At 44.0% G+C, this 27,703-nt stretch overlaps 1 protein-coding gene across 3 annotated transcripts in view; it reads right to left on the reverse strand.

Annotated features, from left to right (window-relative positions):
• Positions 1-13,600: 13,600 nt before the first annotated feature.
• Positions 13,601-27,703, reverse strand: part of LOC110494603 (E3 ubiquitin-protein ligase PDZRN3-B) — a 136,403-nt gene continuing 122,300 nt past the window's right edge. For all 3 annotated transcript variants that reach the window (XM_021569817.2, XM_021569819.2, XM_021569818.2), the window contains 7 exons: positions 25,220-25,473; positions 23,788-23,875; positions 16,886-16,984; positions 16,505-16,567; positions 16,297-16,398; positions 16,055-16,171; positions 13,601-15,746 (listed from right to left, as the gene is read on the reverse strand). In XM_021569817.2, the coding sequence (XP_021425492.2) occupies positions 14,196-15,746; positions 16,055-16,171; positions 16,297-16,398; positions 16,505-16,567; positions 16,886-16,984; positions 23,788-23,875; positions 25,220-25,473 (2,274 nt within the window). In that variant the 3' untranslated portion in view covers positions 13,601-14,195. The remainder of the gene's footprint in view (positions 15,747-16,054; positions 16,172-16,296; positions 16,399-16,504; positions 16,568-16,885; positions 16,985-23,787; positions 23,876-25,219; positions 25,474-27,703) is intronic.

Below are 27,703 nucleotides of genomic sequence, written 5' to 3' on the forward strand. Positions count from 1 at the left end.
TTACTAGGATGATGTTAAATATGTTGTAGATGTCTGTGAATTGATCTGATCCATAGGTCACCTATTTGATAGTAACCTATGTCAATTCTGTACACCATTGTGTGTATTTGGTTAGGAAAATTGCACAATAAAAAAGAAACAAACAAAAAATGATGTATTTTTTTAAATGATGGTACAGAGGTTTTGTATTCATTTCATATGATATTTTACATCCTGCAACAACACACAGTACCATATATGTACAGTACCGGTGAAACGTTTGGGACGCACCTATTCATTCCAGGGTTTTTATTTATTCTTTATTATTTTCTACACTGTAGAATAGTAGTCAAGGCATCAAAACTATGAAATAACACATATGGAATCATGTAGTAACCAAAAAAGTGTTAAACAAATCCAAATATATTTTATATTTGAGATTCTTCAAAGTAGCCACCCTTTGCCTTGATGACAGCTTTGCACACTCTTTCGTTCAATATGAAGTTCTATAGTCTGGCATACAGCAAGTTCAAACATTCTGCACTGCTCTGACAAATGGCAAGCATTACTAGTGGGTGGGTGCCGGTGCTGTCCACTCTGTTTGTAGACCAGACAGTACAGGAGGGAGAAAAGAGCTTGTCCTTCTCCTGTTGCCCTGCGACCCAGCGGATGGAATACTGAACCTGAAAGCCCAGGGTCAACATTGGAAGAAGCACCAGACATGCTACACTTTATGACTCCATTAGATCCACCTAGTGGAGAGGAGACTCCTGAGGAATACTGTGTAATGTCTTCGAATATTCTGAGGAAAAGGGACTGGAAGTTGTCCTAGCTTTAGGCCCTGGGGTGTTGAGGTTTGTCTTGTGCTGCTTACTGCAGGGGTGTAAGTCCAAGCTGCCACTTACCTGCCAGACTGGCATCAGAGAGAGATGTAGAACAATTCCATTGAGTTTTCCTCTGTCTGCTCATCTCTATTAAAGAGAGGAAACAGTAAAATAAGGAATTGTATGTAAAACTACACAAATGTATTTTACACATGTAAATATATGAAAAAATACACAGCTATAAAGGACTCTTGACTAAATGGAAAGCCTTCATATCATTAGTCTATTTGACACGTTCCTTATCATCTGCTCTCCCATATGGACAGTCAGGTGAGGGAGCATGTCCGAGCACTGCTCTTAAACCCCAGTTTCTTGGCCTTCTCTATAGTCGTGGTACTTATTATTCACACCTGAATGCTTACACTGGTTTCAACTGAATGCTAACAAGCTTAGACACTGCAGTGTAATAAAATTGGTTAATTGTTTATGAAATAATCAGGCTTGCGTAACCAAAACAAATCCTCATGAAAAACAAAAGCAATAAAACAGGCCCTGCCCCTGTTATTTGTGCAGTTAAAGATAAGCCTATGCACGGAGCACAAAGCCCCAGGGTTTTGTCTCAACAGACTGTGTTGGCGTGTGTGCATGTCCAGTCATGTTCCAGTTCACCTCCTTTCTATTCTCTCTTCCTCCCACCAAATCAACTCCCACACCACTTTGTGGCATTTCTTTTATTTTTGTGCTGAACTTTTACATATATATAATTTTTTTTGTGCGGTGTTCAGATCACAGACAGGCAGTAATACTCAAAAATGACATAGATCCCCCCCCCCCCCCCCCCCCCCCCCCCACCACCTCTCTTCCCAGCTTCCAGAGAAACCCTCACCATACCATCCCTTCCCTGTGGGCCTGAAAGCATATATTTAGTTTGTATGTATGTGTTGGGCTTTATGAATTATTTATTTGTATGTGTTTAGCTGAGATTATTCTTTACAGAGTCAAGTGTATTTGTCCAGGCCTCAATTGTTCCTTGACATACTTCTCGCTGTCGACAATTCTAATGTTATACTTTATAATGGTAACTGTATTCACTGGCGAATTGGGAGAGAGTGGGATGATTGCCATCTTAGACCAAACATTTATTTTTGCTACAGTGCTGTCTGCCAGTAGTAATCATCTCTGATTGAATCTCTCAATCAATAAGCTGTCATTGTTAAATAACTAGCAGATACAATGCATTTAATAATTACATTTATGCACTTCAAAATAAATGTAACTTTGTCCCAGAAGCATTTAACTGCAGGGCACTCCCACATCATATTATGGAATGTTACATTCGAGTGATTCTCTTTTTTCTACCAAGTTTATGTTCGATGGTAAAAGCACCCGGTGCCTGGTACTAGGAGGTGATATTACAGAATCATGAAATTATAGTACTTCAGGCCCCATCCCCTGGCCCATGATGAGGCTATTGATGATGGTTAAACCTGTAAGTATGGTGAATGACGCAAATGGAGGCAATGTATCTCTCGCCAGAATTCATTTGAAAACAAATGTGTCCAGAAATAATAAAACTACTTGAGTGGGAAGAGTCAGTTTTAACCTTACATAAAATGTGTTGCAGCTGTTTGCAAATGAGCACAAATTAAATCAAGCATGTCTTTCCTTGTTTTGTTTTATATTATCTGTGAGTTTGCCTAGTCATCGTGTTTGTTGCAACACGTTTTACAACATAAATTAGGTGTCAAAATGTCATATTTTGTATGTACGATCTGACTAAGAAGAGAACAGTACTGAGATAATAGAATGTCTTCCTTTGGAGTAAGGAGACAGGGTTTATGTTGATGACGTCTGTTCAGTTCATGCTACAACCATGATGGAATTTCATCACTAGTTGCATCACTGGAGCCAACTGTAAGTCAGTGGAAAATATGATGCAGGTATGAGTACAACCATAGGGTAACTGTTTGGATCTTGCACTGGCATAGCACTCTGTTACAAAACAAGTGGGTACTTACTTAGACCAGTGGCTCTATTTTGTGCTGATTTTGATTGCTAGCATTGCCAGGGTTGTCACCAGGTTGCTGTATAGGAGTACAACAGTGTAATGAAGAGCATTAATTGTCTGCACATTGGCCCCTCCGTGCTTCTCATCCAGGCACTCCAGCGAATGGAACTGAAGGGTCTTGTTTCTTACATTACTTTTATGGGCATTTTGTAAGAGGCGTGCTGATCTCGGTATTGGGGTGTAAAAGTGTGACTGGGAGCTAAATCTGAGCCAAATCTGTCCGTGACGTTGGTGGTAAGAGCATGTAGACACTGGTGTGTGTGTGTCCTGTTGTTGAATTAGCCTGGCTAGCTGTTGCGTAACTGTAAGTGCTAGTTAGGCCACATTGGAGAGGCAGGGATGAGAGAGCACTCTGCCAGTACTAGGCACTCCACACTGTTATAGCGGGCATCGTATGAAGCACAAAGCAACAAAATGAACAGACTGTATTCAGACAATACACCACACCATTTCCTTTATCAAAGTGCCACAACGACACACAGGTGCCGTGATCATTAGGAGTTGAATTAGATAAACGTGGTTGATCAGTCCACTGAGCCATTTTGTCTTCACTCGTACTCTAGGCCTTCATCACATAGGTAGTAGTTTGATGAACAAATATCTTGTAAACACAGACTGACAAATTAAATGCATTGATTGGACTGTTGCTTGTGAAAACGTGCCTCCAAGAAGAATGTGCACAATGAGCAGTGGTTATTTACTGCTACAATCAATCTTGAGTCACATTTAGGGTTGCTGGTAGTATCCTAAATCAACGGCAGGAAATAACAACGCTTCTCCTGACTGCACGCTGAGCACATCACACGAGAGGGGGTTGGTGGCATCTTAATTGGGGAGGAGGGACTCGTGGAAATGGCTGGACGGAACAAGTGGAATGGTATCAAACATCGTTTCACCCCACTACCAAGAACATCATCAAGGACCTCAGCCACCCAAGCAGTGGCCTGTTCACCCCGCTACCATTTATAAGGCAGAGACAGTACAGGTGCATCAAAGCTGTTAAATAGTCACCACTAGCCTGCCTCCACCCATTACCCTGCCCTGAACTTAGTCACTGTTACTAGCCGGCTACAACCCGATACTCTACCCTGCACCTTAGAGACTGCTGCCATGTAAAAAGTAATTGAACACTGGTCACTTTAATAATGTTGACATACTGTTTTACCCACTTCATATGTACAGTATATACTGTGTTCTAGTCAAGGCTCACCCTATGTAGCTACTTTTCTATTCATATAAACTGTCCACACTGTCTATATACACCATCATATACATATTTATATTCCAGACTCTGACATTGCTCGTTCTGATATTTCTTAACCCTTTTACTATTTTATTTTACTATTGAAAACACTGTTTGGGTGAAGTCTTGTCACACACTGAGATTTGAGTTCTTTGCTCCTTCAAGTAGATCAGAGGAAATCCCTCACATTTCACTGCGTAGCCCATGGCAGGGAGATTTTAATGGGAGCAAATGTGTCCCTATTTTCATCGGGGTTTGGTGTCTGAGGAATTTGAAGTTATTGATACGCTGCATTACCACTTGTCTATCTGGATACATCTCTCCTTTATTGTGTGACCATGGCAAGGAGCACAAAATGATCAAGCACAAAGCCAGTGACATACAGTCATCCATTGAGCATGACAGCAAAGACCGGATTCATGCTGCGGAAGCAGATCACCCCATGGGTGGACTCTTGGATTAACATTTGAATCCTGTCTTTGCTGTCATGCTCAATGGAGGACTGTATGGCTTCTAGGCTCAGCAACCAGAAATGGTTGAAATAAATGAAATGAGATATTCTCAACAGGCATTGTGAAGTTGTTGAAAAACTATACTTATTCAAGGCATTGTCATTGGGAAGTGCCAAAAGTTATTGTCACAACTCTGTGGAGGTGGTGATACTGTTTGAAATATGACCGTAACTTTGTTTTCCACCACAATGCCTGGATGGGTGGGGCATCCTTTGACCTAAATAATATGCTTCTCTTCATCATGTAATTTTCTCGTTTATGCTTTGCTCCATGACATGAGACACGTTATCATAAATGAAAGATGTCTGGGCTACACCATTGAATGACTGAAAATGTACATTCTGATATTGGCACACCTGACTTACCCATAAACAATGCTTTTTACATTTATTGAAATGCCAACATACAATAAGTCATTGATATTATCTGATGGACAGTGGGCTGTGCCGTTTGAGATTGAATTATAGAACCTTTCAACAGCCAACCACTCATTAAAATATGGTGGAGGCTTGTACACATTCCCATCCTATCTAATCTTGTAAAAGTACAAGGCCCGTCCTCATATTATTTTAGGTCATTCATTTTGGTCGTGTCTCCTGTCACTCCACCTTTTGTTTGTGATAAAAGCTTATCAGGGTTCAAGTTTTATTATTCATTTTATGTATGTGATGCATTTAGGTATTGTATGTCCTCTATCCTCATTGTCGAGGATAATATTTAGAGTGATAGAAGGCCTATGTTTTTGCCAGATTAAAAAAAAAAATACTCATTACATTAAGTGTAATAGCAAAATCACCAAATGATAAAGTAATACGTTTATAAATACTGTGTGCAATTTCAGTGAATAATGTTTGTCTAGTGATTGAAGGAAGGTGTCCAATCAACAGTATACATCTTGTTATCAGCCACATCTGTGTGAAATGGTAAAGACTAACTCACCTTTGGAAATGGCAGTTGGAAATCGTTCCCAGCACTTCAAATGGACAGGCTCTGATTCTGGCCATTTTGCATGATTGAACAAGGTTGGATGAAGAACAATGTACTCGAGACAGTATTTATTGATTTGGTTCCTATAAAACATTCATAGAAATGGAAATTAAACATATTTGGTGTCTTACTACATAATAACAATCCCTAGTATAGAGCTCTCTATAATTGGAAGGTTCTTTAGCTTGGGGGCTTTTATTTTTGGCAGACATTGTCTATGTAAAAAGGAATGAATGTCTGATTCACATGGAAATAGGATACGAAAAGTGTTATTATTAAAAATATGCAGCATATGTAACTCTTCATCTCCCTTCTGATGTGGACTCTCCAGTGCGCACAAGGCTTCTCAGATATTACTCAGGAATATTTTTGATATCATAAAGCCAGGGTAAATGAAGGGTCCTTTGAGACATTGTAAATCCTTACTTGTCAACACCGCTGACATACAGGCAATCCCACTAATTCCAGGGATTGTTTTCACTGTTTAGTAACACGTGATTAAGTCAAGGTCATAGTCAATTATCTACTGTATATGCATAGTGACTTTACAAATGACCTCGGCTAACCTGTTCCCCCGCACATTGACTCGGTACCAGTACCCCCCGTTTATAGCATCGTTATTGATATGTAATTGTATTGTGTTACTTTTTGAGTAAATTTTTTAACTTTCATTTTTTTAGTAAATATTTTGTTAACTCTATTTATTGAACTGCAATGTTGGTTAAGGGCTTGTAAGTAAGCATTTCACAGTAAGGTCTACACTTGTTGTATTTGGTGCATGTGCCAAATAGATTTAGATTTAAAATAAAATTTGATCTGTCAAAATACTACACCTGAAAGTACATCAATAATGAATGCACAGTAATATAATTTCAAAGAAAATTATATGGCTTTACTGGTAAATATTTGTCACTACAGAACATGTTTCTAGATGGACAAGGTAGGCCTGCCAGTGATAGGGTGTGAATATTTATGCGTCTCCCTGATCAGCTTTGCAGTTAGTTACAGCACCTTTGTGTTTTGATGTAAATAACAGAAAAGTGGGTCAGACAGCATTCCTTGCAGCATGTATCAAGCAGCTTGTTGTTTTTAATCCAACACTCGGGATCAGCTAATACGCTTTTCTCCACCTGCTAAATTCTTGTTTCTTTTTGCTTACTACCAATCCCTGTGCTTCCCCCGAAGGCCAGCACCAACTGCAAAATATGCAATTCATTTAGGTCACATTGTTTCAGCAAAGGAACTCAACTCAGATAAAGTGAAATAAACAGCACCTAAACTCAGCAAAAAAAGAAATGTCCCTTTTTCAGGACCCTGTTTTCAAAGATAATTCGTAAAAATCCAAATAACCTCACAGATCTTCATTGTAAAGGCTTTAAACACTGTGTCCCATGCTTGTTCAATGAACCATAAACAATGAATGAACATGCATCTGTGGAATGGTCGTTAAGACACTAACAGCTTACAAACGGTAGGCAATTAAGGTCACAGTTATGAAAACTTAGGACACCAAAGAGGCCTTTCTACTGACTCTGGAAAACACCAAAAGAAAGATGCCCAGGGTCCCTGCTAATCTGCGTGAATGTGCCCTAGGCATGCTGCGAGGGGGCATGAGGACTGCAGATGTGGCCAGGGCAATAAATTGCAATGTCCATACTGTGAGACGCCTGGAAAGCGTTACAGGGAGACAGGACGGACAGCTGATCGTCCTCGCAGTGGCAGACCACGTGTAACAACACCTGCATAGGATTGGTACATCACACCTGCAGGACAGGCACAGGTCGCCTATGGGCACAAACCCACCGTAGCTGGACCAGACAGGACTGTCAAAAAGTGCTCTTCACTGACAAGTTGCGGTTTTGTCTCACCAGGGGTGATAGTCGGATTCACGTTGATCGTCGAAGAAATGAGCATTACACCGAGGCCTGTACTCTGGAGCGGGATCGATTTGGAGGTGGAGGGTCCGTCATGGTCTGGGGCGGTGTGTCACAGCATCATTGGACTGAGCTTGTCATTGCAGACAATCTCAACGCTGAGCGTTACAGGGAAGACATCCTCCTCCCTCATGTGGTACCCTTCCTGCAGGCTCATCTAGACATGACCGTCCAGCATGACAATGCCACCAGCCATACTGCTCGTTCTGTGTGTGATTTCGCTGGCCAATGTCAGTGTTCTGCCATGGCCAGCAAAGAGCCCGGATCTCAATCCCATTGAGCACGTCTGGGACCTGTTGGATCGGAGGGTGAGGGCTAGGGCCATTCCCCCCCAGAAATGTCCAGGAACTTGCAGGTGCCTTGGTGGAAGAGCGGGGTTACATCTCGCATCAAGAACTGGCAAGTCTGGTGCAGTCCATGAGGAGGAGATGCACTGCAGAACTTAATGAAGCTGGTGGCCACACCAGATACTGACTGTTACTTTGATTTTGACCCCCCCCCCCCCCCCCCCCCCCCAGGGACACATTATTCCATTTCTGTTAGTCACATGTCTGTGGAACTTGTTCAGTTTGTCTCAGTTGTTGAATCTTGTTATTTTCACACAAATATTTACACATGTTAGGTTTGCTGAAAATAAACACCGTTGACAGTGAGAGGGTGTTTTCTTTTTTTGCTGAGTTTATAACTGTGCACTTATTGAACATTATTATTCAACACACACTCACACAGAATACATACTGTACTGTATTACCTCAATTACCTCAACTACCTCGTACCCCTGCACATTGACTTGGTACTCCCATATAGCCTCGTTATTGTTTTTATTGTGTTACAATTTCCATTTTTATTAATCACATTTTTAGACTGTTCAGATAAATAGAGGGATATCATACTCAATATAAAACCACATAACAAAACGCACCCATTCTTTAGTTAGTAGTAAGGAATTAAGAAAATGGCCATAGCATTTTCATAGTCTTATATCCACCTGCAGTAAGTAAATAAATAGTCAGACCAAAATGGCCACCAGAAACTCCAGTATGTATACTCTGGTCTAACTGCCGTTGGTTCAGTAAGACTATTCCTCTCACCCTGAAGAATTTAAACAGCAGCCTCAGCAGCACCACCAGCCAGCCAGGCAATAGAGCACCAGCCTTATCACTTAATGGATGATTACATTGGAATGTCAGCCTTTCTCTTCGCTGCCATTTAAACGGAACAGAGCGAGCAGTTCTCCAGCTCAAACAGAGGAGGACAACCAACAAATGAATAACGGAACACTTTCATTCATTCTGAAGAAAAAAAACATAAAAACACAGTGGCAACAAAGCCAAGTGTGTGATGGAATAATCTCCCTGCATCAAGAGGGGGCGGCCCAGAATTGATTGTAAGAGCTTTTTGTTTGCCTTGCATGCCAAATTGTTATCTCCCATTAAAGGAGTGTGTACACAGCCTTGTACCCAGACATAAATCATAGAGCTTGGGCTCTCTGAGGCTTAAGGAGGAGCAATCCATTACATTCCAGTAGGCATAGAGGAAGTACCTGAGCCTGCTCCCTAGGCTACTCTTATCTTCATAATCATCCCCCTTAAGTGATGCAGTCTGGGACATAGACACCAACCAGTGGCGCACTGAGATGCACTCAAACATCCAAGACAGTGTGACAATAAGGCTCATGGAGACATGGATAGACAAGTACACAGAGTCAGATCAGTGTCCACAGGCATGACTTTGGTGTCTGTATCAACACCGAATATTTCTCCAGTATCTTAATCTATCACTGGTCTGTGACGGTCAAAGGTATTTTACAGACCAAATAATCTCTGATAGACAGATGTATTATTGTAAAGTTGTATATCATCCATGCACTGACACATTTCATACGCCTCTGTTCTGTTTTCTAATTGACAGTGGTAACTCAAGAGACTCTGTTAACTTCTCTGGGAGTTGGGTTATTTCTGTGAGGATTGTGTGTGAGAAGTGTAGTGGAGAAGTGTGGGGGAGATAGGGGTCAGGGTGAGTCAGTCACTGGCCTCTGGGTGGAGCGGTCAGTCTGTGGGGGAGATAGGGGTCAGGGTGAGTCAGTCACTGGCCTCTGGGTGGAGCGTTCAGTCTGTGGGGGAGAAGTGTGGGGGAGATGGGGGTCAGTCAGTGGCCCCTGGGTGGAGTGGTCAGTCTGTGGGGGAGATAGGGGTCAGGGTGGGTCAGTCAGTGGCCCCTGGGTAGAGTTGTCAGTCTGTGGGGGAGAAGTGTGGGGTAGATGGGGGTCAGCGTGGGTCAGTCAGTGGCTCCTGGGTGGAGTTGTCAGTCTGTGGGGGAGAAGTGTGGGGTAGATGGGGGTCAGCGTGGGTCAGTCAGTCAGTGGCTCCTGGGTGGAGTGGTCAGTCAAGTGTGGACACCACTCAGCTATAATTCCTCAGACTTTATGCCCCCCTAGACAATGGTGATTCAGTAACGAGGACAAATCCCCCTTGCTGATATTGGTTAATGACATTTCAATGAGGGATGAGTTGGCTTGCATCCCTATAAGCACATAAGGACTGTAGTACAATTCTTTCAAATCAAATATCATCTCTTCCTCTGAATCTGCTCAGCAGTCTGTGGACAAGTGCAGGACATCTCCGACGGCAGGTTCAATCCACACCATGACTATTATTAGTAATAGGGTGTTGTTAGACTGGGGGCATAACAGCAGTGCAGTGGCAGGACAACATTGCCTTTTGGCCAATAGTTCAGCTGTATTTAAACTGAGGAAAAGTATGAAAACGGGAATAAATAAAAAAGTCCTTATAGTTCTTTGCAATTCTTACTCATTTGGCAGGTAGCCTAGTGGTTAGAGCATTAGGCCAGTAACCGAAAGGTTGCTACATTGAATCCCCAAGCTGTCAAGGCAAAAATCTGTCATTCAGCCCCTGAACATGGCAGTTAACCCACTGTTCCTAGGCCGTCATTGTACATAAGAATTTGTTCTTAACTGACTTGCCTAGTCAAATAAAGGTTAAAAAAATAAATAAACAAATTGAGACCCTAGTCAGTATCCTTCCTCCTCTGTTCAACCCAATGGCCCTCATCTGTCTGGGATGGTGAGGGAGTTTAGCCTTATTATGGACCTCAGCTGAGATTATAGTCAGTAGCTGAAAAGAACAATGCCATGAATTGTCAGGCTATTGTATGTTTGCTAATACTCCATAAAATCTTTCATTTTGTATTGAAATCCTGAATTTTGAGTGTAGGGTACTATTTCCCATAGCACATCAGAAATTTACTAAGGTATCTTCAAAGCATATACAGTAGGCTGATGCTGTATAAGAGTTCTTCTCTCCTTTACTCACCTGCCATCTACCCACACTGACTCAGTGGGTCAATTAAAAATCCCACACCAGTGTTTGAACGCTCATCAAATATAAAACAATAATTTATTATTTCTCTCATTTGACAAGACATCAAATTGGGTGGCTAAGTAAGGATTTGTTAAGCTGTGTCATTTGTAGTCCTACGAAGGTAAGGCGACTACAATGTGCTTCAACAGAAATAACAGAAAGATTTTGATTTAAAAAAATGCGTGACGGTTTACCTCTATCCTGATACATACACAATATCACTTCTTGAAGGTAGAATATGTAACAGATGATACCCACTCGTTGTATAACTTTTTAAAAACAGCACCCATCGAGATCTTCAATAACTAAAAAGTGTTTTGTTTATAAAAAAAAACTGAGGTTGAGTTACATTTACAAAAGTATTTTGCGGATTATGTGCTGACCTTGAAGCTAAATATTTATGTATTTCTTTCAATAAGCAGAAGTTATGTACACTACATTCCCAAAAGTATGTGGACACCTGCTTGTCGAACATCTCATTCCAAAATCTTGGGCATTAATATGGAGTTGCTGCTATAACAGCCTCCACTCTTCTGGGAAGGTTTTCCACTAGATGTTGGAACATTGCTGCGGGGACTTGCTTCCATTCAGCCATAAGAGCATTACTGAGGTCAGGCACTGATGTTGGGCGATTAGGCCTGGCTCGCAGTCAGTGTTCCAATTCCTCCTAAAGGTGTTCGATTTGGTTGAGGTCAGGGCTCTGTGCAGGTCAGTCAAGTTCTTCCACACCGATCTTGACAAACCATTTCTTTATGGACCTCGCTTTGTGCACGGGGGCTTTGTCATGCTGAAACAGGAAAAGGCCTTCCCCAAACTTGCCACAAAGTTGGAAGCACAGAATCATCTAGAATGTCAGAATATGCTGTTGTGTTAAGATTCCCTTCACTGGAACTAAGTTGGGGAAGGGAAAGTGACTCGGCGGTGCTGTTCCGTGAGCTTGTGTGGCCTTCCACTTCACGGCTGAGCCGTTGTTGCTCCTAGACGTTTCCACTTCATTATCACAGCATTTACAGTTGACCGGGGCAGCTCTAGCAGGGCAGAAATGTGATAAACTGGCTTGATGTAAAGGTGGCATCCTATGACTGTGCCACGTCGAAAATCACTGAGCTCTTCAGTATGGGCCATTGTCCTGCCAATGTTTGTCTATAGAGATTGCATGGCTGTGTGCTCAATTTTATACACCTGTCAGCAACGGGTGTGGCTGATATAGCCGAATCCACTAATTTGAAAGGGTGTCCCCATACTTTTGCATACACAGTGACTTCGGAAACAATTCAGATGACTTTTTCCATATTTTGTTACGTTACAGCCTTATTCTAAAATGTATTAAAAAATATATAATCCTCAGCAATCTACACAGAATACCCCATAATGACAAAGCGAGAAAAAAACATAAATACCTTATTTACATAAGCATTCAGACACTTTGCTATAAGTCTCAAAATTGAGCTCAGGTGCATCCTGTTTCCATTGACGTTTGTACAACTTGATTGAAGTATACCTGTGGTAAATTCAATTGAATGAACATGATTTGGAAAGGCACACACCTGGCTATATAAGGTCCCACAGTTGACAGTGCATGTCAGACAAAAACCAAGCCATGAGGTCGAAGGAACTGTCCCTAGAGCTCCAAGACAGGATTGTGTTGAGGCACAGAGCTGGGGAAGGGTATCAAAACATTTCTGCAGCATTGAAGTTCCCCAAGAAAACCGTGGCCTCCATAATTCTTAATTGGAAGAAGTTTGGAACCAGCAAGACTCTTCCTAGAGCTGGCTGCCTGGCCAAACTGAGCAATCAGGGGAGAAGGGCCTTGGTCAGGGAGGTGACCAAGAACCCAATGGTCACTCTGACAGAGCTCCAGAGTTCCCCTGTGGAGATGGGAGAACCTTCCAGAAGGACAGCCATATCTGCAGCACTCCACCAATCAGGCCTTGTTGGTAGAGTGGCCAGTCGGAAGCCACTCCTCAGTAAAAGGCACATGACAGCCCGCTTAGAGTTTGCCAAAAGGCACATAAAGACTCTCAGACCATGAGAAACAAGATTCTCTGGTCTGATGCAACCAAGATTGAACTCTTTGGCCTGAATGCCAAGCATCACGTCTGGAGGAAACCTGGCACCATCTCTACGGTGAAGGATTGTGGTGGCAGCATCATAGTGTGGGGATGTTTTTCAGGGACTGGGAGACTAGTCAGGTTTGAGGCAAAGCTGAACGGAGCAAAGTACATAGAGATCCTTGATGAAAACCTTCTCCAGAGCATTCAGGACCTCAGACTGGGGCGATGGTTCACCTTCGAACAGAACAATGACCCTAAGCACACAGCCAGGGAAATGCAGGAGTAACTTTGGGACAAGTCTCTGAATGTCCTTGAGTGGCCCAGCCAGAGCCCGGACTTGAACCCAATCGAACATCTCTGGAGAGACCTGAAAATAGCTGTGCAGCAACAGTCCCCATCCAACCTGACATAACTTGAAAGGATTTGCAGAGAAGAATAGGAAGAACTCCCCAAATACAGGTGTGCCAAACTTGCATCATCATATCCAAGAAGACTCGAGGCTGTAATCGCTCCCAAAGGTGCTTCAACAAAGTACTGAGTAAAGGGTCTGATTACTTATGTAAATGTGATATTTCTGTTGTTTTTATTTTATAAATTAGCAAACATTTCTAAACACCTGTTTTTGCTGTGTTGTTATGGGGTGTAGATTGATGAGGGAAAAATGATTTAATACATTTTAGAATAAAGCTGTAACGTAACAAAATGTCAATGGGTCTGAATACTTTCCGAAGGCACTGTATAGTGTATAACAGTAAAATACTGATAAGAGATACTTGTTAAAAACGTAATAAAAATTTAAAAAAATGTGTAAATGTTGGCTGCTCTTTACTTATGACAAACGGTCTTGACACACAGAACAAAGGTAGAAACTCACTGGGCACACACTGGTTGAGTCAACGTCGTTTCCACATAATTTCAATGAAATTACGTTGAGCCAAAATGCCCAGTGGGAAATGTGCCCAGTGGGAAAGTTATTGAAAGCATTTGAAAACAGTATTATCCTGTCAATAATCATCTTCAAAGTCCATCCATGGAACACTTTGTAAAGTATCTCTCAACCGCCCGCAGGGGCCAAAAGGTCCTTCAGAAAGACTTTACCTGTTTAATATTTACAAAATGTTGCCACATTGAACGAGGCAGAAATCTGTACCCCAATCGGTAGTGTCCTATTTACAGTACATTACACCCCAGGCCTGGCCTGTCCTGTCTGCCTCCTACACTGTGGTGACAGACAGGAGGGAGTTGTACACTCGCGTGCCGTCAGGCGACTTAGCACCGTGGGTCAAAAGTTCCTGGATAGTCATCCAATTGTCAAAGATTTTCTTGTTCCTCTTTTTCATCATCTTTTTGTGGCTCAGCTCAATGATATTGGGCTCCTTCTTGTCGTCATCCAGGCTGGCCTGTTCCTTCAGGCAGTCGGCGCGGCTCTGCTTCATGAACTCGCGGCGCTGTTTCTGCTCCTTGGCGCGCACCGCGTGCTGCTTCCTCTCCTCCTTGCTCCAGTACCGCCCGATCTTCAGCTCGCTGATGGCGTCGTCGTCTGTGGTCATGCCGCTGCGCTCCTCGCGGATACGCAGGGCGCGCTCCTTCAGCAGCTTGTCCCTGATGGGCCTCTTGGTGATGTAGCGTGTGCCATCGCTGCGGATCTTCACCTTCCACTCCTTCTTGGGCTCCAGCATGTCTCTGGGGGTCACAGGGTCACCGCGGCTGACCAGACTGACCAGGCTCATTTGGCTCTGGGCATACTCCACGGCAGACTTCTGCTGGATCAGCTGCATGTAGCTCTGGTAGTGCTGGGCATGGGCCGGGATGTGGGCGTGTTTGTACAGGGAGCGGGGCTGGGCCAGCTTGTGAGTAGACTCTCCCAGCTTACGCTCCTTCTCCTCCGCCTGCAGGTCACACTCAGACTCCTTAGAGGAGGAGGGCCTGATTCTGCTGGGGCCATCGGCCTCTTGGACAGGAGACAGCAGGGGCTTGAGGATCCTGTTGTTGAGCTCTGCGCTGCTGTAGGCCCCGGCCTCGCCCTGGTTCTCTTCCCCCCTTCGGAGGGAGTTGTCTGGGGACAGCTCCAGGGTGAGGGGGGTGCTGCGGCAGCTCTCTCCAGTGTTGTAGGCGCTGGAGCTGTCCTTGTCCGACTTCTCGGGCAGTTCGTTAATGTCAGAGAGCTCGTGGCGGCGCGCATCGATGCTGGTGTTGTAGTTGCGGAAGCCGCTGTTGTGCAGCATCCACGACTCGCGGTACTGCTCCCTTAGCTGCTGCATCTTGTGGGCCCGGACGATGTTGAGGCATTCAAGCTCAATGCTGTGCAGCTCCTCGTTCAGCAGCTCCAGCTCCTTGTCCACCCCCTCTTCGGCCCTTCCGGCCCTGGCACTCTGGCAGTACAGGCCATGGGGGCCCCCCACGCTCCTCACCTGGCACTTCAGCTCTAGGAGCTCTCGGAAGCGCTCACACTCATCGGCAGGGATACCCAGGAAGTCAGCATGGTCGTAGTCTGCAGAGATGAAGGACTCACTGCTGAAAGGCAGTTCAGTGCTGCCCAGGGTGTCCTGGCTGTAGGTCAGCTTCCTGCGGCTGCAGCTGCCCAGTGTGTTGGAGGCTGTAGTCTGGTCATCCCCCAGGTTCTCCTGCTCAGAGCTCTCGTCGTTGCGTGTGCTCTCATCGGTGCGCGTGCTATCGTCGGTACGGCCAACCCCACTATCCTTCTCGTGGTGGTTGGACAACAGGGTGGCTGTGTCCGTTGTTCCACCATCCTCCTCATGCTTCTTCTGCAACACCAGACAATAGGATTAATAATTTAATCACCTTTTAACACACATTATTAGTTTTCTCTGTACTTATCATTGACTATGTGAACCTACCCACATCACTGCTACTACATTTCAGTATGTAGAGTACTGTGGGCCATTATGGCAACTGAGCATATGTTACCCTGTATGGAATTGGCTCATCTTCAGCAACATGCAGGTGAGCATATGTGAATCTATGATTGATCGAGCCATCTTGTTGACTCACGCTGTGTGTACTGTGTGTGTCTACAGTGCTGAGGGGCTCTATGCTGGCTGCTGTACCGTACCTGCTGCAGAATGCTGGCGGTGAACTGCATGGCCTGGTGGTGCTGCTGCTCCAGCATGTCCATGTGGAGGTCATCCAGGAAGTCATTCCTGTCGTCATCCATCCAACCCTCATCCAGCTAGGACACAGGGCACAGGTCTCTTCCAATTAAGGCTACAGTACAACTCAGGAAACATACTAATTAATAGAGTTTATACATGCCTAGTACTAGAGAGGGGTCTAGGAGGTGGGTGGTGAGATTACCTGGATCTCTGGTCTGGCTACCAGTAGGCACACATTCTGATTCTCCTCACTGGTCAACAAAGCCACAGCATCCTCTCGGTTCTGGATCTCAATTCCATTGATCTAAATGGAGAAGTAGAGGGATGGAATCAGAGCGGGGCTCCGAAATGGTCATGCACAATATATTATTATAAAGTTCCTTGTAAGTATTGAGAATGTTCATCCTTACCTGGATAATTCTATCTCCCTCTCTGATCCTGCCATCCTTTGCAGCGATGCTGTTTGGGTCAATCTAAAGAAATAACGCAGAGCATGTTTTCATTTCAAGCAGACTTTCAGTCACAGAGGAAAGACACAGCATAAAGAAAATACAGTTCTTATCTGCAGGTTTTGATATTCTTAATTCAGAGGTGTACTGTCTGTTACTTTAGTGACCATAAGATGATACTTGAAGTTCTATCCAACCAGCACCCATTATTCCTGCTTCTTCTTTACATCCTAACCGTGACAACAGTATACCAGGGAGGGGGAACCAAGGGGAAAGGGCTTGTCTCTTTTCTTTCAAAAAATGATGTCTGTATCTGGCCATGCCTGCAGATGTGCTACATACCTCACTGACATAGATCCCAGTCTCGTCCTCATCATCAGTCCTGTAGCAGACAGTCAAACCAAGCTTGTCCTGGATGTTGGTTCTGTACAAATCCACTTCCTGCAACAAGGCAAAAACAAAAACATTTAAATCACAGATCTCTCTCTCAATGTGTGGAGTGGAGTTCCATGGTTGCTGTTGTTTTATTATACACCCAGCAGTATATTGAGTTCAACATAGGTCCATGAACACAAAATGATCCATCCATCACAATAATGGCTCCTTCAAGACGATGCCCTGTATCTCTTGGCGACAGTGACAGGATGAACGATGATCCACTGGTTTGCAGCTGAGCAGTATCCCATTTGTCACTAGTCAACACCTGTAATCTGTGAGATACAGACCCTGATACTAGCTGTCCTTTGCCTCAGGGTCAGGGGGGTAGAGAGGGTTAACCGCCCAACGCAACTGTTCTCTACCACGGCAGCTGACTATTGAAATCCCCCCTAATCTCCAAAACAGAACATGCAGAATACTCTGTGGTTTCAGACAGGGTTTAAACAAAACAATTGAAGGATTTCCATAAACACACAAACAAAGAGTAAAGTGTATTATTTTCCTGTTACAGTACAATATCCCTTTAAAATGACCTTTCATCTGAACTGATGGCCAGACCTCATTCACACCTCTGTTGTGGAACTACATCATAAGCCGTTTAAATGTAGCATAACATCATTATGCAAATGTTTTAGCACCAGCATTCCAGTGAAAGCACCTATAAATACCAGGCCAGAGGGGACTGAGACAGAAACCCTTCATAACAACTCAGAGTATCAACCGACGCATCTTATAGTACTGCAGTAGAAAGGAAGACAGGGAGAACATCCGCCATGGACTAAACTAAGGTCCAACAGAGGTAGTCCACTGGATCCTTTGTCACTGTCCACAGCATTGAGATCAGTGGCTCTGAGCTGGAAGGCTTCACCAGATAGACTTTGGGTCTATGACAGGGCCAGAGCAGGTCTGTCTGCTGTGCATCTGTCCTTGGCTTGGACAGCATGAACTTCACCTCTCTCTCAGCTCTCTGGCTTCATGTTGGTGATAGGTTATTAATGTACTACACTGGTGGGGAGGAGAGAAGGGGGAGCAGTGGTCAGAGGAGGAGCACCCAGAGACCTTGGAGTCTTCATCCCACCATTGTAAATCACTGATTCCTATTATCAGTGCCATCTACAGTAATTCTCCTCAGTGCATAAGCCTTTTTGAGCGCCCCCCTCCAATGCAAACAAACATTAGGCATTGTCACAAAATAAGTAATGATGTCACCATTTCGCATCTGCTGTACTATGGAGCAAACAAGTCACTCGATTCCTGTCTGGCCTACATACCCAAGTGTCATTACGGGACTAGAATGGGCACAGGTCATCAAAAACAGCGATATATTGGGAGAATGGGCATTAGTTATTTTATTTTTATTTTGTTATTTCACCTTTATTTAACCAGGTAGGCCAGTTGAGAACAAGTTCTCATTTACAACTGCGACCTGGCCAAGATAAAGCAAAGCAGTTCGACACATTCAACAACACAGAGTTACACATGGAATAAACAAACGTACAGTCAATAGCACAACAGAAAAATCTATGTACAGTGTGTGCATATGTAGTAAGATTACGGAGATAAAAAATAGGCCATAGTGGCGAAATAATTACAATTTAGCATTAACACTGGAGTGATAGATGTGCAGATGATGATGTGCAAGTAAAGATACTGGGGTGCAAAAGAGCAAAAAAATAAATAACAATTTGGGGATGAGGTAGTTGGGTGTACTATTTACAGATGGGCTGTGTACAGTCGTGGCCAAAAGTTTTGAGAATTACACAAATATTAATTTCCACAAAGTTTGCTGCTTCACGGTTTTAAGTTCCTCGGCGTACACATCACGGACAAACTGAATTGGTCCACCCACACAGACAGCGTCGTGAAGAAGGCGCAGCAGCGCCTCTTCAACCTCAGGAGGCTGAAGAAATTTGGCTTGTCACCAAAAGCACTCACAAACTTCTACAGATGCACAATCGAGAGCATCCTGTCGGGCTGTATCACCGCCTGGTACGGCAACTGCTCCGCCCACAACCGTAAGGCTCTCCAGAGGGTAGTGAGGTCTGCACAACGCATCACCAGGGGCAAACTACCTGCCCTCCAGGACACCTACACCACCCGATGTCACAGGAAGGCCATAAAGATCATCAAGGACAACAACCACCCGAGCCACTGCCTGTTCACCCCGCTATCATCCAGAAGACGAGGTCAGTACAGGTGCATCAAAGCAGGGACCGAGAGACTGAAAAACAGCTTCTATCTCAAGGCTATCAGACTGTTAAACAGCCACCACTAACATTGAGTGGCTGCTGCCAACACACTGACTCAACTCCAGCCACTTTAATAATGGGAATTTATGTATAAATATATCACTAGCCACTTTAAACAATGCTACTTAATATAATGTTTACATACCCTACATTACCCATCTCAAATGTATATGTATATACTGTGCTCTATATCATCTACTGCATCTTTATGTAATACATGTATCACTAGCCACTTTAAACTATGCCACTTTGTTTACATACCCTACATTACTCATCTCATATGTATATAATGTACTCGATACCATCTACTGCATCTTGCCTATGCCGTTCTGTACCATCACTCATTCATATATCTTTATGTACATATTCTTTATCCCTTTACACTTGTGTGTATAAGGTAGTAGTTTTGGAATTGTTAGGTTAGATTACTCGTTAGTTATTACTGCATTGTCGGAACTAGAAGCACAAGCATTTCGCTACACTCGCATTAACATCTGCTAACCTGATTTTATATATTTTTGTCAGATGTTACTATGAAATACTGAAGTATAATTACAAGCATTTCATAAGTGTCAAAGGCTTTTATTGTCAATTACATGAAGTTGATGCAAAGGGTCAATATTTGCAGTGTTCACCCTTCTTTTTCAAGACCTCCTCAATCCGCCCTGGCATGCTGTAAATTCACTTCTGGGCCACATCCTGACTGATGGCAGCCCACTCTTGCATAATCAATGGTTGGAGTTTGTCAGAATTTGTGGGGTTTTGTTTTTCCACCCGCCTCTTGAGGATTGACCACAACTTCTCAATGGGATTAAGGTCTGGGGAGTTTCCTGGCCATGGACCCAAAATATCAATGTTTTGAGATGTTGCTTCAATATATCTACATAATTTCCCTCCCTCATGATGCTATCTATTTTGTGAAGTGCACCAGTCCCTCCTGCAGCAAAGCACCCCCTCAACATGATGCTGCCACCCCCGTGCTTCACAGTTGGGATGTGTTCTTTGGCTTGCAAGCCTCCCCCTTTCCCCAAAACATAACGATGGTCATTATGGCCAAACAGTTCTATTTTTGTTTCATCAGACCAGAGGACATTTCTCCAAAAAGTATGATCTTTGTCCCCATGTGCAGTTACAACCTGTAGTCTGGCTTTTTATGACGGTTTTGGGGCAGTGGCTTCTTCCTTGCTGAGCGGCCTTTCAGGTTATGTCGATATAGGATTCGTTTTACTGTGGATATCGATGTTTTTGTTCCCGTTTCCTCCAGCATCTTCACAAGGTCCTTTTCTGTTGTTCTGGGATTGATTTGCACTTTTTGCACCAAAGTACGTTCATCTCTAGGAGACAGAATGCATCTCCTTCCAGAGCAGTATGACATCTGCGTGGTCCCATGATGTTTATACTTACCATTGTTTGTACAGATGAACGTGGTACCTTCAGGTGTTTGGAAATTGCTGCCAAGGATGAACCAGACTTGTGGAGGTCTACAATTTTTTTTCTGAGGTCTTGGCTGATTATCTTTTGATTTTCCCATGATGTCAAACAAAGGCACTGAGTTTGAAGGTAGGCCTTGAAATACATCCACAAGTACACCTCCAATTGACTCAAATTATGCAAATTAGCCTATCAGAAGCTTCTAAAGCCATGACATAATTTTCTGGAATTTTCCAAGCTGTTTAAAGCACAGTCAAATTAGTGTATATAAACTTCTGACCCATTGGAATTGTGATACAGTGAATTATAAGTGAAATAATATGTTTTATTTTATTTTTATTTTACCTTTATTTAACCAGGTAGGCAAGTTGAGAACAAGTTCTCATTTACAATTGCGACCTGGCCAAGATAAAGCAAAGCAGTTCGACAGATACAACAACACAGAGTTACACATGGAGTAAAACAAACATACAGTCAATAATAAAGTATAAACAAGTCTATATACAATGTGAGCAAATGAGGTGAGAAGGGAGGTAAAGGCAAAAAAAGGCCTTGGTGGCAAGGTAAATACAATATAGCAAGTAAAACACTGGAATGGTAGTTTTGCAATGGAAGAATGTGCAAAGTAGAAATAAAAATAATGGGGTGCAAAGGAGCAAAATAAATAAATAAATTAAATACAGTTGGGAAAGAGGTAGTTGATAGGGCTAAATTATATGTGGGCTATGTACAGGTGCAGTAATCTGTGAGCTGCTCTGACAGTTGGTGCTTAAAGCTAGTGAGGGAGATAAGTGTTTCCAGTTTCAGAGATTTTTGTAGTTCGTTCCAGTCATTGGCAGCAGAGAACTGGAAAGAGAGACGGCCAAAGAAAGAATTGGTTTTGGGGGTGACTAGAGAGATATACCTGCTGGAGCGTGTGCTACAGGTGGGGGATGCTATGGTGACCAGCGAGCTGAGATAAGGGGGGACTTTACCTAGCAGGGTCTTGTAGATGACATGGAGCCAGTGGGTTTGGCGACGAGTATGAAGCGAGGGCCAGCCAACGAGAGCGTACAGGTCGCAATGGTGGGTAGTATATGGGGCTTTGGTGACAAAACGGATTGCACTGTGATAGACTGCATCCAGTTTGTTGAGTAGGGTATTGGAGGCTATTTTGTAAATTACATCGCCAAAGTCGAGGATTGGTAGGATGGTCAGTTTTACAAGGGTATGTTTGGCAGCATGAGTGAAGGATGCTTTGTTGCGAAATAGGAAGCCAATTCTAGATTTAACTTTGGATTGGAGATGTTTGATATGGGTCTGGAAGGAGAGTTTACAGTCTAACCAGACACCTAAGTATTTGTAGTTGTCCACGTATTCTAAGTCAGAGCCGTCCAGAGTAGTGATGTTGGACAGGCGGGTAGGTGCAGGTAGTGATCGGTTGAAGAGCATGCATTTAGTTTTACTTGTATTTAAGAGCAGTTGGAGGCCACGGAAGGAGAGTTGTATGGCATTGAAGCTTGCCTGGAGGGTTGTTAACACAGTGTCCAAAGAAGGGCCGGAAGTATACAGAATGGTGTCGTCTGCGTAGAGGTGGATCAGAGACTCACCAGCAGCAAGAGCGACCTCATTGATGTATACAGAGAAGAGAGTCGGTCCAAGAATTGAACCCTGTGGCACACCCATAGAGACTGCCAGAGGTCCGGACAACAGACCCTCAGATTTGACACACTGAACTCTATCAGAGAAGTAGTTGGTGAACCAGGCGAGGCAATCATTTGAGAAACCAAGGCTGTTGAGTCTGCCGATGAGGTTGTGGTGATTGACAGAGTCGAAAGCCTGGGCCAGATCAATGAATACGGCTGCACAGTAATGTTTCTTATCGATGGCGGTTAAGATATCGTTTAGGACCTTGAGCGTGGCTGAGGTGCACCCATGACCAGCTCTGAAACCAGATTGCATAGCAGAGAAGGTATGGTGAGATTCAAAATGGTCGGTAATCTGTTTGTTGACTTGGCTTTCGAAGACCTTAGAAAGGCATGGTAGGATAGATATAGGTCTGTAGCAGTTTGGGTCAAGAGTGTCCCCCCCTTTGAAGAGGGGGATGACCGCAGCTGCTTTCCAATCTTTGGGAATCTCAGACGACACGAAAGAGAGGTTGAACAGGCTAGTAATAGGGGTGGCAACAATTTCGGCAGATAATTTTAGAAAGAAAGGGTCCAGATTGTCTAGCCCGGCTGATTTGTAGGGGTCCAGATTTTGCAGCTCTTTCAGAACATCAGCTGAATGGATTTGGGAGAAGGAGAAATGGGGAAGGCTTGGGCGAGTTGCTGTTGGGGGTGCAGTGCTGTTGACAGGGGTAGGAGTAGCCAGGTGGAAAGCATGGCCAGCAGTAGAAAAATGCTTATTGAAATTTTCAATTATGGTGGATTTATCAGTGGTGACAGTGTTTCCTATCTTCAGTGCAGTGGGCAGCTGGGAGGAGGTGTTCTTATTCTCCATGGACTTTACAGTGTCTGTAATGTCTGTAAACAATTGTTGGAAAAGTGACTTGCACAACATAGATTTCCAAACCGACTTGCCAAAACTATAGTTTGTTAACAATACATTTCTGGAGTGGTTAATAAACAAGTTTTAATGACTCCTACCTAAGTGAATGTAAACCTCCGACTTCAACTTTATCTTCATTGAGAAGGTGAGAGGGAGAGAAGGGGTGGAGAGGGGGAGACAGAAGGAGAAGAAGAGGGTGAGATGGGTAGAGAGGAGGAGAGGGGGACAAGAAGAGAGGGTGAGATGGGTAGAGAGGAGGAGAGGGTGAGAAGAAGAGGGTGAGGTGGGTAGAGAGGAGGAGAGGGTGAGAAGAAGAGAGGGGGAGAAGATGAGAGGGTGAGATGGGTAGAGAGGAGGAGAGGGGGACAAGAAGAGAGGGTGAGATGGGTAGAGAGGAGGAGAGGGTGAGAAGAAGAGGGTGATATGGGTAGAGAGGAGGAGAGGGTGAGAAGAAGAGAGGGGGAGAAGATGAGAGGGTGAGATGGGTAGAGAGGAGGAGAGGGGGACAAGAAGAGAGGGTGAGATGGGTAGAGAGGAGGAGAAAGGTAGATGGTGAGAGGGAGAAAAAGAGAAGGTAGTCAGTCGTCTGTCTGTTACCTCATATTCCAGCTCCTCTCGATCCATCTCCTGCTGCATGCCCTCCAGCAAATCATTGGGGTCAAAGTACTCGTGCCCAGGGGAATGCCTATGAAAGTAATTCAACACAATAAAGATAGTTATATAGGAAATAGAGCGACCTACAGAAACTAATAACACTATTGTTCTTACAGATTACAAGGCTTGTCATTATTAATCTGTTACTACAGTGTTTCAGTTAGATCTTATTACATTGCTAAATTTGAAATGACTTGAGAATGGAAAACAACTGCCCACATTATTTTGTAAGAGTGGAATCTTAAATCAAGTTTTAAGAAGTGTCTTTGGCCTGAGGTTAATCAGAAATTAAAATGTTCTGTTTTTAATTTGACTAAAATCAATTAAAATAATCATGATTGATGATTAAAGAGCAGCTGTTCCTACCGATAATGAGTTACACACATAGACTGTGAGCTCGGGGCCACACATAGACTGTGAGCTCTGGGCCACGCATAGACTGTGAGCTTTGGGCCACAGCTCCAGGCCACACGTAGACTGTGAGCTCTGGGCCACGCATAGACTGTGAGTTCTGGGCCACGCATAGACTGTGAGCTCTGGGTCACGCATAGACTGTGAGCTCTGGGCCACGCATAGACTGTGAGCGGGTCACATTTAGACTGTGAGCTCCGGGTCACGCATAGACTGTGAGCTCTGGGCCACAGCTCCAGGCCACACGTAGACTGTGAGCTCTGGGCCACACATAGACTGTGAGCTCTGGGCCACGCATAGACTGTGAGCTCTGGGCCACACATAGACTGTGAGCTCTGGGCCACGCATAGACTGTGCGCTCTGGGCCACGCATAGACTGTGAGCTCTGGGCCATACATAGACTGTGAGCTCTGGGCCACGCATAGACTGTGAGCTCGGGGCCACGCATAGACTGTGAGCTCCGGGCCACGCATAGACTGTGAGCTCCGGGCCACATATAAACTGTGACCTCCGGGCCACACATAGACTGTGAGCTCTGGGCCACAGCTCCGGGCCACACATAGACTGTGAGCTCTGGGCCACACAGACACACAGCTAGTGGACGACAGACAGGTAGTAATTCAATATGCTAACACAAATTAACAAGGCCATCTTCATTTAAGCATGTGTCCCAGGACCTGATATCTCACTAAGTGACAGCTGTAACATTCACATGAACTTCAGTTAGAAGGTTCTGTTTTAATGAACTGGCAAAGTGACACTGTATCCAAATATTTTTCCTTTACCTGAGCCTTTTCTTTACTGACCGGGTAAGTTTTCAACAACATTATTTTGCCTATCAAGTCCTTTTCCAATCATTGACCATGAATGGACAAAAACAAAAAGAAAGGAATCATCTTGTCTTTTAACCCTGTCCCTCCCCTTAACTCTATTCCAGCAGATAGGACAGTGTACTGTAACTCACTCCTCAGGCATTAGGTATTGCTCCAGCACAGCCACGGCGGGGGTGGCGGTAGGTATCTTGGTGAGGGCCATGATGTGTTGAAAGGTGATGTCTGTCTGGGTGCTGATGTCTACCACCTCGGTGTCTGAGGCAGGGATGGAGGGTTTGGGGCGGGGGGCCCGGCGAAGCACATGGACCATGATGGGCTCCTTGGCCGTGCGGAAGACCTCCACTGCCTGGTCATGGGTGGCCTTGGACAGGTCCTTCCCATTCACCTGCACACACAGATGAGACAGGATATGGTTAACTATAGAAGAACAGCGTTAGGTGTCTGGATTTGACTTTTAAAAGTATTTATTTTTCAGTAGCTATATGACAGTTTGCTTGTACACAACACACTGTTGTAACACACACACACAGTAAATGAGGGGATGAGAGATACTTAAATTACACTATTAATCTCTCTCTATTGCTTCCCCCATCTCTCATGTTCACAAGCTGGGGTTTATTGTAAGTAGATGGATACAGTACATCCCCAAGATGATACAACATCCCTCCTCATGCTACATAAGCCCTGATATCATCATATTGTAGATGATTACACCATCAGATCACTGGATGAGTGTGTCTGTGGATTTCCACAAAAATCCAGGAGGAGAGTATTCCGGTTTGACAGTTGCGTGTGATAATGTATTACTGCCTCAGTCTGTTTGACAGGGTCACAGCATGACCAAGCAGCATAGGACGTTAATTAGGACTGAGCCTCTCTTTAATTAATCAAGAAGAAGAACCTGACCTCCACTCAGAGATTAGCTGCTATGCCAGGCTGCTGCAGTATGTTAACCTGTGCAGATTATTTTGAGCAGCAGGCCGGACTGCAGTGTCACACAGAAGAAGCTAGTTAAATTGGGATGAGCCACTAAAGTCAATCCCCTCTGCCTTCTCAATCCTTATAATGAAGAGGATGTGTCATTGTATATCATTAGGGAATTACCGTTTGTTATACATGCATTGTTTAGGTGGTTACATAATAGTCAAAAGTATAGTATAGTAAAGTATAGTATAGGAACAATATTATTTCATTAAAACGTGTCGTTTTTACGTGACAAAACATGACAAAGAAAAAGCACTGAGAACTGTGTAGCCTACCTGTTCACCAGAGCAAAAATCCTAGACCAAACCCTAACCCCCAAAAAGAACAGCCAAAACAACAAAACAGGAGTGAACTTCATTAAGATGTCAGGAAGAAAAGACAGCACCACACGAGATGGGTTGTCCTCCTGCTAGCAGTGCTGCATGGCACCCTGGGTCAGCAGCCTGCCTCTCTTTTCGGCTTATCAGGCCTCTCCCAAAGCCTTCGCCAGTTCCACTCTCAAATTCCGCAGCATTTGGAATTTGTTTGCTTGTGATTCCTGGACGTGTGAGAGCTTTGATAGGATCTGAGCCCGGGGGCTCTTCTCGTTTCAGTGGCTGGCCATGCTCTCCTCTCCCCCTCCTTGACCAAGATAGCCCACTGTGGGCTCACTGAGAAGACTGATGTCCAGGTGTATACCTCTGGAGCTCATTAGCCATGTTCTCTCTCTCTGGATTAATTTTCTGAAAAGCGTGGAATTGGTTGAAACTGTTACTGTTTCCTCTTGCCATATTTGTCTCATTCTAATTGACAGCAGAAGTTCAGGCTTAACTGGGAGGCTGTAGAACAGGGACAGCAGCAATGTCAACCCTGTCCCTGTGACTTAATTATGGCATGTGTGCCATCCTGGATTCTGATTCCAGTCTGGTTGTGCTTGTATCTAATACCTATTATAATAGCCAAATTTGCCAACTTTCTATGGTAAATTGCCAAGTGCTCTGTGGTAATACTTGTATCTTAGAATGTGCTCCATGCTAAGACATCACCACAGAGCACTGAGCTGTGAGTGTGTGTGTGTGTATGTGTGTAAGGAGGAGGAGGGGACATTGTGCACTTCAACTTTGAAGAGGTTATGTGCTCACTAATAACCAGAGAGGATTAACGCTAATCCCAGCCTAGAGGATAATTGTATCATCTCAAATGAGTTCAATTTCCACTTCTCCAACGTCACAATTTGGCCAAAAGTAATAACTTCCATTTATTTACAATTTGCATTTAATAATTGAGAGAAAATGGAATGAGAAGAGATGTGCCGAATCATTACGAAATTGAAATAATAAAAAAATATTAATGTGAGGACGAGTGCTGAGAGGCTTTGGAGACGTTTGGCAAACACACATGGGCTATAAACAGAAAAAGTAAAAACAAAGTTCCGCTGGCACCGCTTTCTCTGTCTCTCTCTGTTCATTTCTCTGGGTTAGCAGAGTCTTGTCTGTGTGGCGGTCCCTTTCTCAGACAGGCCTGTTTGCCCTGTAATCCCAGTTGTCCTTGAAGGCAGCGACCCGGAGACAAAGCCAGGCCCCTCCAGGAGAGCTGGAGCATTCCACATAATAATAGGCCATTTGAAAGGAGTCCGAGATGGCATGATACAG

Source organism: Oncorhynchus mykiss, chromosome 17, assembly GCF_013265735.2.
Source record: "Oncorhynchus mykiss isolate Arlee chromosome 17, USDA_OmykA_1.1, whole genome shotgun sequence".
NCBI classification, from domain to species: domain Eukaryota; kingdom Metazoa; phylum Chordata; class Actinopteri; order Salmoniformes; family Salmonidae; genus Oncorhynchus; species Oncorhynchus mykiss.